This window comes from Macrobrachium nipponense, chromosome 1 (assembly GCF_015104395.2).
Source record: "Macrobrachium nipponense isolate FS-2020 chromosome 1, ASM1510439v2, whole genome shotgun sequence".
Taxonomy (NCBI): Eukaryota; Metazoa; Arthropoda; class Malacostraca; order Decapoda; family Palaemonidae; genus Macrobrachium; species Macrobrachium nipponense.
Window position 1 is genome coordinate 184,333,779 of NC_087200.1, and position 12,500 is coordinate 184,346,278.

The 12,500-nt window shown below is 38.7% G+C and overlaps 1 protein-coding gene across 1 annotated transcript in view; it reads left to right on the forward strand.

The window, feature by feature from the left end:
* Positions 1-12,500, forward strand: part of LOC135219021 (keratin-associated protein 10-6-like) — a 25,967-nt gene that overhangs the window by 12,659 nt on the left and 808 nt on the right. Inside the window, exons 2-3 of the mRNA XM_064255457.1 lie at positions 10,873-11,568; position 12,500. The exon at position 12,500 is cut by the window's right edge and continues 808 nt beyond it. Coding sequence (XP_064111527.1) covers positions 10,873-11,568; position 12,500 — 697 coding nt within the window. The remainder of the gene's footprint in view (positions 1-10,872; positions 11,569-12,499) is intronic.

Here is a 12,500-nt window from a genome sequence, read left to right on the forward strand (position 1 = left end):
GAAAAGCGCGCGGGGAATGTCAAATAGAAGCTGCTTAAAGGAAAGCGAGATGTTAATTGAACGTGTGGGTAATTACATTTGGCATTGCCAGACGTAAGAGAAACTGCTATTTTTTTTCATCTAGAAATATAACCCTTTGTTTCTTCTTGTATATATCTGCTTTACTGTCCTTCCATCATCTTTTCTTCTTTCATAGGACGACTCGACCCGAATGTGGAAAGACGTCCTCACTCACAGACTAGCGGCCCAGACGTGGCTGGCTGGCTGGCTGAAAATTGTACCAGGCGCATACCTCCGCTTACATAAAATTCACGTGTAGCAGAATGCGCTTAATTCACACATGGTGTTTATTTCTGTCTATCAGTTTCTTATTTTGTTGAATATACTGTTCATCATTTACCTTTTCTTTTTTTAAGGGTTATGGCGTTTGTGAGTCAGCAGTTTATTGCGAAATGCCTAATATAATCGTGTCTTCAATATTTTTTTCGTCTAGACTTATATTAATAGCTGTTTTCCTGGTCTCACAATAGGCGAGGACGGGCGCGTGCTGTGTTAATGTAAAAAATACCACGCATGAATTTTAAGTAGGAATTCTTTAAACCCATTTGCTTTTATTCTTTTAATTAAATCATTATGACTAGACTTGAATTTTTTTCTATTAAAAATTGCGCCAAGATTGCCTCTGGCGACCGTCAAAATGAAACGGCGGGAAGAGAATGGCATTAATTAAGAACAAAGGGAAGGGAATAACTGTCACTTCATATTGTGGATGTTGAGACTGTAATTGGCTTCATTCGTCACAAGAACACATTTCACGGTTATACAGAATATATTTTGTAAAGGAGAAACAAAAGCATTATGCTGATTTTCTAAATGAATATATATATATATATATATATATATATATATATATATATATATATATATATTATGTGTGTGTGTGTGTGTGTGTGTTATTGGAAATTACATTAATTCCAAGGTAGAGCGAATTGAAATTGGATATTAAAGGACAATAGTAGCTTAATCCTTGCATATGAATCACTTGATGTGATAAAATTAATTTCATATGTGCATATATATATAATATATATATATATATATATATATATATATAATATGTGTGTGTATTATATATATAATGTGTGTTTGTGAATATATGTGTATGTGTTATCTTTGCGTCTTCAAATATTCATATACTTCTTTAAGAGCATAATGTTGAATATACATGATTACTCAGGAGTAATTTAACTCTTATAAGTGTCTTGCTTTGAAATTGATTATTATCGCTGTTTATGGTTTAATCATCCACTAGCAAAGAAAACTAGTGATTTTGTTTATTTTTGCCTTACTATTTTGTGTTTTTATATATAAGTGTTTCCTATCATTTGTCAACTAATGGACACATCTATTCTCGAACATTATCTTTATAAACGTATATTTCCTACTATGGAAGAGGACCGGTTTGTGGGTAGGAGTGAAAACCTATAAAGTGAAGGTTCATAGAACAGATGGCTAATCCCCGTAGGAGTATGGCGCCGTTAGTTGCACCCCACGCGGTGCACTGTAGGCATTACTTAGGTCCTTTGAAGCGCTTGGCCTTTGGCCTAAGTGATATATATTCTTAGGTAGCTGATTCACAGATGAGCACGTGAAAATAAATGTTGCAGATAATTGCATAGACGAGAGAGAAGGGAAGTGAATCTTGGAGTATTTGAGTCGTTCAAAGAAAATCAAAGAGAGAGAGTCAACGATTCAAGAAACTGAAATTACTAAATATTTACGAAATGCATCAAAGTGACGAACGAAACGACGTACGTTCAAGTGCCTGACACTATTTAAGAGAAAATAGTCAAGGACTAACAGTGCATTTCTGTCCACAAAATTTTACGAATTGATTATTTGATAAGATTATATCAGTCAGATTCGGTGGCTCTATTGGACTAGATATATCACCAGCACAAGGAACTCAGGATTGGTCCATTATGATTGTTGAAAATTTGGCAAGGTCGCACGTTTCATTTAGCCTTGTAAAGTAATATATTTTTTATTCATCGGTCTCAGCCCACCAAAGGCTGTATGTGTTTTGATGAGACGTAGAAGGAGAAGAAAAGTGGGTAGAGTTTTTCAAAGGCAGGGATGCGCTAGAGAGAGGAGTGGGGTAAGGAGCAGGTTGGGTCATTGATTTGTCTCATCTCCGATGGTTGCTGTTTGTGATCGAACGGAAAAGGGAGAGATGAGAAACACAGGACTGAAACGGAAATTGATAGTACAAGGATTGAAAGATGTGACAGGAGGAACACCTCGAAGTTGGACATAATCAATTGTTATTAGATGGTGGGGAGTAAGATGCAAGAAAGAGAATATGAAAGGAGGTACATCAAAAGGAACGAAAGGGGTTTGCAGTCGGGGTTGGCAATGATTAAATCGAACTGATTTAATAAAGTGATTAAATAATTGATTTTTTCATTTAAAAAATCATGAGTATTTATTTTTTTTTATTTTTTTTAATCTGAAAGCAAACAAATTGAAAAATATGGGTTGGAGGTTAATAAAACCCTAGGCACAACTGTGCTGCATCTATTTATTTTGTTATATAAAAAGAATTGCAAGTACACACTTTAGGCCAGAACTGGAAACCTAAAAGATAGTTCAATAGTAATTCTGTCATAAAATACATTTTGAGGGAAAAAAGGATTGAAAAAACACCTAAAAAATAAAAAAACAAATAAGAAAATCAAATAAATAAAAAATCAAATAAATGAAAAAAATCAAATAAATCACTGATTTTTAAATAAAAAAAATGAAATAGAAAAAATCACCAACCCTGGTTGCAGTTATGGGCCGAGGGCACGCTGCAAAGGACTTTGAGCAATGCCTACAGTGTACCGCATGAGGTGCACTGACGGCACTATACCTCCATACTGAGATGAACTGGCCTTACTGAGAGAACGGAAGACTGGTTCATCAAAATGCTGTAGATTTTTTTCCCCCCTAAATAATTCAAGCACTTCGTCACAACAACCCACAGCGGTCAGTTACATTTCCTCTCAGCAGACGTTTTGCTTTCAGTATCTCTCATATTTGCATTTATCTTATCTTTATCGCGGGAAAGGGTTCAGTTGTCTGGGAATATCTTCTCTCGTTTCTCATCTTTGCCGTCATCTGTCACTGACAGAGAGAGAGAGAGAAAGCGCTTCTTTCAGTACAACTTATTCAGTATCTCCTTCTTATAGAATAGCGAATACGGAATGTTGCATTGGTTACATATATACTATACAATATTTATATATGTATACTAATATATATATATATATATCTATATATATATATATATATTATCTAATATCTATATAATTAAGCTTACTTTAATGACCCTTCCTTTTGCGTAATTATTAGGACGTCACTCAAATACGGATGTATTGCCTATTTTCTGCATCATTCAAATATATAATATCGCCGTTTCCTCTATGATAGGAATATCGCTCTTATTTTGTTGATCTCTACCATTTTTCAGAGACCAAACCTTAAAAAAAATATTCGGAAGCATGAGTTCCATTCAGGTGGGCTAATGAACAGATACTCTAACATTTATTTCAATTTAGATATTGTAAATTCCTAATATTGTACGGTAATGAGCTTGATGGCGCGCTGTACGCTGCCCTGGAACCCGACGCTGCCTGTCATGTCTCCCCCTACCCTCCCAATCCCCTATCACTCCTGGCCCCCAGCAGGGGCGGACAATCATGTTTACAGGAGAGGGGTGTATGTGTCATGTTTCCCCTATCCTCTCGATCCCTTACCTACCGGCCCCCACCCGGACTGGGCAAACAGGTTTGCAGGAGGAGGGTTGACGTGTCATGTCTTCCTTACCCTCCCGATGCCCTCATTACCCCGCCCCCAACCGGGTCGGACAAACAAGATCTACTCGGATCTTATTATTATGGATAGATGTTTCCATTCTCCCGGTCAGCGGAGATTACAGATAAACTTCCGTGATAGGTCTAAGGATAAATTTACAATAAACTTGGTTACCAATTTGTTACCGAAGCTAATTCCATTGATGTGCATATGAGAATGACCAGCATACGTCTGCAAACATTAAATTGCGATGCTTCATTATTTTTCAAAGGGAGAGGGGGAAGACATCAATAATACATTTTGAAATCACTGTAAAAGAAATTAATTCAGTTATCTCAGCAACTTCCTGAGATAATTAAGATTAAGCTGGCTACTTGCAGGAACGGGTTTTGGCTCTTTCAGAGACCCATATTTTGAAGTAACCAGACTTCGAGGAGAAGAAGAAAAACAAAGATGCTTTAAGGACGACAAGAACATTTCCGTAACTCTTGGCCTTAACATAGTTCTTGCAAAACTTCAGACATTCTGAGGAACTGACTTCCTCCAAGACCTGATGACCTTTACCTGTTTCATGCAATTGCTTTTTTTAATGTTCTTTTTATTCGCCTTATTTTTCCAATACTCGGAAACTTACAAATGGATGTTTCCACGAAGTAAGATTTAATCGTTCTCCAGAGAACAAAATGTTTTTTCATATTCTGCCATGATTTTTTAACATTTATTTTTATAGATTACTATATTCAATCTTTCCAGAAAAGTACAGTTTTTTATGTCCTCCCATGATTATTATTTTTTTTGCAGATGATTATATTTAATCTCCAGAAAATGCTCTCTTTTTGTCCTGTCAAGTGTTTTCTTTTATGTTTTTGCAAATTAATGTAATTCATTCATTCAGTCTTACACCAGAAAAGTACAGTTTTGTTTCACATGTCCTGCCATTTTTCTTATTGGTAAATAGATTGGATCTCTCTCCAGAAATGTACGAAGGGATGTATGTCCTAACAAGATTTTTTTTTTAGAGATAAATACATTGAATCTCTCTCCAGAAAAGTACATAGGTTTTTTTTTTCATATGTCCTGCCAAGATTTTTTATCTTTCTTTTGCTGATTAATATATTTAACATCTATGTTAAAAATATTTTGTATAATTCATTTAATGACTCTAGACAAGCAAAGGGTTTTTTTCTTGCAAAAACTTTTTTTCAAGTTTTACCTCTTAAAGAGAGTTTGTGGGGTCTCTTAAATGTCATAATCATCTTTTTTTCATAATTGGGTATTTAATTGCGTCGTTTATGTTCGAGTCGTTGCTTGAAATCTGTTGACATTGCAGTTAGTTATCTTTGTCGTTTGCATAATGAAGGTCCTTGCCATGCTGTTTGCTTAATTAAAGCACCGTGTCGTGCTGTTTGCTTAATGAAAGGTCCATGTCATGTTGTTTACATAACTAAAGGTCCATGTGGTGCTGTTTGCTTAACTATAGGTCCATGTCTTGCTGTTAGTTTAACTAAAGGTTCGTGTCGAGCTGTTTGCATAACTAAGGTCCGTGTCGAGCTGTTTGTATAACTAAGGTCCGTGTCGAGCTGTTTGGATAACTAAGGTCTGTGTCGAGCTGTTTGCATAACTAAGGTCCGTGTCGTGCTGCTTGCTTAACTAAAGTTCCGTGTCTTGCTGCTTGCTTAACTAAAAGTCCGTGTCTTGCGGTTTGCTTAACTAAAGGTCCGTGTCATGCTGTTTGCTTAACTGAAGGTCCGTGTCATGCTGTTTCCTTAACTAAAGATCCGTGTCTTGCTGTTTGCTTAAGTAAAGGTCCATGTCATGCTTTTTGCTTAACTAAAGGTCTGTGTCGTTCTGTTTGCTTAACTAAAGGTCCGTGTCTTGTTGCTTGCTTAACTAAAGGTCTGTGTCATGCTGTTTGCTTAACTAAAGGTTGCTTGCTAAACTAAAGGTCCGTGTTGTGCTGTTTGCTTAACTAAAGGTCCGTGTTGTGCTGTTTGCTTAACTAAAGGTCCGTGTCGTGCTGTTTGCTTAACTAAAGGTCCGTGTCTTGTTGCTTGATTAACCCTCTTACGCTGATTGGACGTATTAAACGTCGAGTCAAAATGTCTTCCGTATGCCGATTGGACGTATCATACGTCGGCTCAAAAAAGTTTGTTTAAAAATTCGCGGAAAAATACTTATAGGCCTACCAGCCGAAAACTTTTGTATCACGCGCCTTGGGGGATGCTGGGAGTTCACGGATCAAGGCGTTGTTTTGTTTACAATCGCTACGCAGGCGCGCAAGCGCGAATTTCTTTCTTATCGCACTAAAAAGTATCAGTGACACATCTCGGAAATTATTTCGTCACTTTGACATAATTATTGCACCATTTTAAATTATCCTTTACATGAAGTATTATATATGAAAATGTGCGCAATTTCATGCACAATACAACTAAAAAATACTCATGATTGTAGCTTTTATCAATTTTGAAATATTTTCATATAAATAACGATAAGTGCAAAAATTTCAACCTTCGGTCAACTTTGACTCTACAGAAAAGGTCGAGAAACGCAATTGTAAGCTAAAATTCTTATATTATAGTAATATTCAATCATTTGCCTTCATTTTGCAACAAATTGGACGTCTCTAGCACAATATTTCGATTTATGGTGAATTTATGAAAAAACTTTTTCCTTACGTTCGTGCGATAACTCTTCCGATAAATTTTTTCGTGCGATTGTCCTAATGTTTGCACCCTTTTAAATTTGCCGTTACATAAAGTTTTATATATGGAAATGTGCGCAATTTCATGCACAATACAACAAAAAACAACCCATGGTTGTAGCTTTTATCAGTTTTGAAATATTTTCATATAAATAACGTTAAGTGCAAAAATTTCAACTTTCGGTCAACTTTGACTCTACCGAAATGGTCGAAAAACGCAATTGTAAGCTAAAACTCTTATATTATAGTAATATTCAATCATTTACCTTCATTTTGTAACGACTTGGAAGTCTCTAGCACAATATTTCGATTTATGGTGAATTTATGAAAAAAAAAAAATTACGTTCGCGCGGTAACTCTTCCGAAAAAATCAGAATTTTTTTGTGCGATTGTTGAAATGTTTGCACCATTTAAAATTAGCTGTTACATAAAGTTTTATATATGAAAATGTGCGCAATTTCATGTAGAATACAACTAAAAATGATTGAAGGTTGTAGCTTTTCTCTTTTTTCGAAATATTTGCATATAAATCACGATAAATAGAAAAAAAACCACGTTCGGTCAAATTTGACACTTTAGTTTGCTTAACTAAAGGTCCGTGTCTTTCTGCTTGCTTAACTAAAGGTCCGTATCGTGCTGTTTGCTTAACTAAAGGTCTGTGTCTTGCGGTTGGCTTAATAAAAGGTTCGAGTCGTGCTGTTTGCATAACTAAAGGTCTGTGTCTTGCTGTTGGCTTAACTAAATGTCTGTGTCGTGCTGTTAGCTTAACTAAAGGTCCGCGTCTTGCTGTCTGCATAACTAAAGGTCCGTGTCGTGCTGCTTGCTTAACTAAAGGTCCGTGTCTTGCTGCTTGCTTAACTAAAGGTCCGTGTTGTGCTGTTTGCTTAACTAAAGGTCCGTGTCTTGCTGCTTGCTTAACTAAAGGTCCGTGTCTTGCTGCTTGCTTAAGTAAAGGTCTGTGTCTTGCTGTTGGCTTAACTAAAGGTCTGTGTCTTGCTGTTGGCTTAACTAAACGACTCTGTCGTGCTGTTAGCTTACCTAAAGGTCCGTGTCTTGCTGTGTGCATAACTTAAGGTCTGTGTCGTGCTGTTAGCTTAACTAAAGGTCCATGTCGAGCTGTTTGCTTAACTAAAGATTCGTCTCTTGCTGTTTGCATAACTAAAGGTCCGTGTCGTACTGTTAGCTTAACTACAGGTCAGTGTCATGCTGTTAGCTTAACTAAAGGTCCGTGGTCCGTGTCATGCTGTTAGCTTAACTAAAAGTCTGTGTCATGCTTTTTGCATAACTAAAGGTCTGTGTCGTGCTGTTTGTTTAACTAAAGGTCCGTGTCATGCTGTTTGCATAACTAAAGGTCCGTGTCGTGCTGTTAGCTTAGCTAAAGGTCCGTGTCGTGCTGTTAGCTTAACTAAAGGTCCGTATCGTGCTGTTTGCTTAACTAAAGGTCCATGGCTTGCTGTTTGCATAACTGAAGATCCGTGTCGTGCTGTTTGCTTAACTCAAGGTCCGTGTCATGCGGTTTGCTTAACTAAAGGTCCATGTCATGCTGTTTGCATAACTAAAGATCCGTGTCATGCTGTTTACTTAACTTAAGGTCCGTGTCATGCAGTTTGCTTAGCTAAAGGTCCGTGTCGTGCAGTTTGCTTATCTAAAATTCCGTGTCATGCTGTTTTCTTAACTAAAGGTCTGTGTCATGCAGTTTGCTTAGCTAAAGGTCCGTGTCATGCGGTTTGCTTATCTAAAGGTCCGTGTAGTGCTGTTTGCTTAACTAAAGGTCCGTGTCGTGCTGTTTGCTTAACTAAAGGTCCGTGTCTTGCTGTTGGCTTAACTAAAGGTCCGTGTCGTGCTGTTTGCTTAACTAAAGGTCGTGTCATGCTGTTTGCATAACTATAGGGCCGTGTCATCCTTTTTGCTTAACTAATGGTCCGTGTCGTGCTGTTTGCTTAACTAAAGGTCCGTGTCGTGCTGTTTGCTTAACTAAAGGTCCTTGTCTTCCTGCATGCTTAACTAAAGGTCCGTGTCGTGCTGTTTGCTTAACTAAAGGTCTGTGTCTTGCTGCTTGCTTAACTATAGGTCCGTGTCGTGCTGTTTGCTCAACGAAAGGTCTGTGTCTTGCTGTTTGCTTAACTATAGGTCTGTGTCTTGCTGTTTGCTTAACTATAGGTCTGTGTCTTGCTGTTTACTTAACTAAAGGTCCATGTTGTGCTATTTGCTTAACTAAAGGTCCGTGTCGTGCTGTTGGCATAACTATCGGTCCGTGCCGTGCTTTTTGCTTAACTAAAGGTCCGTGTCTTGCTGCTTGCTTAACTAAAGGTCCATGTCGTGCTGTTTGCTTAACTAAAGGTCTTTGTCCTGCTGTTTGCTTAACTAAAGGTCTGTGTCGTGCTGTTTGCTTAACTAAAGGTCCGTGTCTTTCTGTTTACATAATTAAGGGCCGTGTCGTGGTGTTAGCTTAACTAAAGGGTCTTGTCGTGCTGTTACTTAACTAAAGGTCCGTGTCTTGCTGTTTGCATTACTAAAGGTCCGTGTCGTGCTGTTTGTTTAACTAAAGGTCCGTTTCTTGCTGTTTTCATAACTAAAGGTCAGTGTCATGGTGTTAGCTTAACTAAGGTCCGTGTCGTACTGTTAGCTTAACTAAAGGTCTGTGTTTTGCTGTTTACTTAACTAAAGGTGAGTGTCTTGCTGTTTGAATAACTAAAGATCCGTGTCGTGCTGTTTGCTTAACTAAAGGTCCGTGTTGTGCTGTTTGCTTAACTAAAGGTTTGTGTCTTGCTATTTGCGTAACTATAGGTCCGTGTCATTATTTTTGCTTAAGTAAAGGTCCGTGTCTTGCTGCTTGCTTAACTAAAGGTCCATGTCATGCTGTTTGCTTAACTAAAGGTCTGTGTCTTGCTGTTGGCTGAACTAAAGGTCCGTGTCGTGCTGTTTGCTTAACTAAAGGTCTGTGTCTTGCTGTTGGCTTAACTAAAGCTCTGTGTCGTGCTGTTAGGTTAACTAAAGGTCCGTGTCTTGCTCTCTGCATAGCTAAAGGTCCGTGTCATGCTGTTAGCTTAACTAAAGGTCCGTGTCGTGCTGTTTGCTTAACTAAAGGTCCGGATCTTGCTGTTTGCATAACTAAAGGTCCGTGTCGTGCTGTTTGCTTAACTATAGGTCCATGTCGTGCTGTTTGCTCAACGAAAGGTCTGTGTCTTGCTGTTTGCTTAACTAAAGGTCCGTGTTGTGCTGTTTGCTTAACTAAAGGTCTGTGTCTTGCTGTTTACTTAACTAAAGGTCTGTGTCTTACTGTTGGCTTAACTAAAGCTCCGTGTCATGCTGTTAGCTTAACTAAAGGTCTGTGTCTTGCTGTCTGCATAACTAAAGGTCCATGTCGTGCTGTTAGCTTAACTAAAGGTCTATGTCGTGCTGTTTGCTTAACTAAAGGTCCGTGTCATGCTGTTTGCTTATCTAAAGGTCTGTGAAGTGCTGTTCGCATAACTATAGGTCTGTGTCGTGCTTTTTGCTTAACTAAAGGTCCGTGTCTTGCTGCTTGCTTAACTAAAGGTCCATGTCGTGCTGTTTGCTTAACTAAAGGTCTGTGTCTTGTTGTTGGCTTAACTAAAGGTCCCAGTGTCGTGTCGTTTTTTGCTTAAGGCTAAATCCCGGTCTGTGTCTTGCTGTTGGCTTAACTAAAGCTCTGTGTCGTGCTGTTAGCTTAACTAAAGGTCCGTGTCGTGCTGTTTGCTTAACTAAAGGTCTGGATCTTGCTGTTTGCATAACTAAAGGTCCATGTCGTGCTGTTTGCATAACTAAAGGTCCGTGTCGTATTGTTTCTATAACTATAGGTCCGTGCTTTGCTGTTAGCTTAACTAAAGGTCCGTGTCGTGCTGTTTGCTTAACTAAAGGTCCGTGTCGTCCTGTTTGCATAACTAAAGGTCCGTGTTTTTGCTTGTTAGCTTGAAACTAAAAGGTTTGCTGGTCTTGCTGTTGCGCTTCTAACTATAGGTCCGTGTCGTGCTGCTTGCATAAAACTAAAGGTCCGGATCTTGCCTGTTTTCTGCATAAACTAAAGGTCCGTGTCATGATGTTTGCATAACTAAAGGTCCGTTTCGTGCTGTTAGTTTAACTAAAGGCGTCAATGTGTTTGCATAACTAAAGGTCCGTTTCGTGCTGTTAGTTTAACTAAAGGTCCATGTCGTGCTGTTTACTTAACTAAAGGTCCGTGTCGTGCTGTTTGCATAACTAAAGGTGTGTTTCGTGCTGTTAGCTTAACTAAAGGTTCGTGTCATGCTGTTTGCTTAACTAAAGGTCCGTGTCTTTCTGTTTACATAATTAAGGTCCGTGTCGTGGTGTTAGCTTAACTGAAGGTCCGTGTCTTGCTGTTTGCATAACTAAAGGTCCGTGTCGTGCTGTTTGTTTAACTGAAGGTCCATGTCTTGCTGTTTGCATAACTAAAGGTCCGTGTCATGCTGTTAGCTTAACTAAAGGTCCGTGGCGTGCTGTTAGCTTAACTAAAGGTCCGTGTTTTGCTGTTTGCTTAACTAAAGGTCCGTGTCTTGCTGTTTGCATAACTAAAGATCCGTGTCGTGCTGTTTGCTTAACTAAAGGTCCGTGTTGTGCTGTTTGCTTAATTAAAGGTCTGTGTCTTGCTGTTTGCATAATTAAAGATTTGTGTCATGCTGTTTGCTTAACTAAAGGTCCGTCTCATGCTATTTGCTTAGCTAAAGGTCCGTGTCATGCTGTTTGCTTATCTAAAGGTCCATGTCATACTGTTGGCATAACTAAAGGTCCGTTTCGTGCTGTTGGCTTAACTAAAGATCCGTGTCGTGCTGTTGGCTTAACTAAAGATCCGTGTCGTGCTGTTAGCATAACTAAAGGTCCGTGTCGTGCTGTTGGCTTAACTAAAGGTCCGTGTCCTGTTGTTGGCTTAACTAAAGATCTGTGTTGTGCTGCTTGCTTAACTAAAGGTCCGTGTCGTGCTGTTGGGATAACTAAAGATTCGTGTCGTGCTGTTGCTGTTTGCTTAACTAAAGGTCCGTGTCATGCTGTTTGCTTAACTAAAGGTCCGTGTCATACTGTTTGCTTAACTTAAGGTCCGTGTCGTGGTGTTTGCATAATTAAAGGTCTGCGCCGTGCTGTTTGCGTAAGTAAAGGTCAGTGTTTTGCTTTCTGCATAATTAAAGGTCTGTGTCATGCTATTTGCTTAACTAAAGGTCCTTGTCGTGTTGTTTGCATAACTAAAGGTTTGTGTCTTGTTGTTTTCATAACTAAAGGTCTGTGTCGTACGGTTTGCTTAACTAAAGGTCCGTGTCATGCTGTTTGCATAACTAAAGGTCTGTGTCGTGCTGTTTGCATAACTAAAGGTCTGTGTCGTACTGTTTGTATAACTATAGGTCCGTGTTTTGCTGTTAGCTTAAGTAAAGATTTGTGTCTTTCTGTTTGCTTAAGTAAAGGTCCGTGTCGTGCTGTTTGCTTAACTAAAGGTCCGTGTCGTGCTGTTTGCATAACTAAAGGTTGGTGTTTTGCTGTTAGCTTAACTTGACGTTTGTGTCTTGCTGTTTGCTTAAGTAAAGGTCTGTGTCTTGCTGTTTGCATTACTAAAGGTCCATGTTTTGCTGTTAGCTTAACTAAAGTTTTGTGTCCTGCTGTTTGCTTAACTAAAGGTCCATGTCTTGCTGTTTGCATAACTAAAGGTCCGTGTCGTGCTGTTTGCTTAACTATAGGTCCGTGTCGTGCTGTTTGCTCAACGAAAGGTCCGTGTCGTGTTGTTTGCATAACTAAAGGTCCGTTTCGTGCTGTTAGCTTAACTAAAGGTCCGTGTTGTGCTGTTTACTTAACTAAAGGTCCGTGTCGTGTTGTTTGCATAACTAAAGGTCTGTTTCGTGTTGTTAGCTTAACTAAAGGTCCGTCTCTTGCTGTTTGCATAACTTAAAGATCCGTGTCATGCTGATTGCTTAACTAAAGG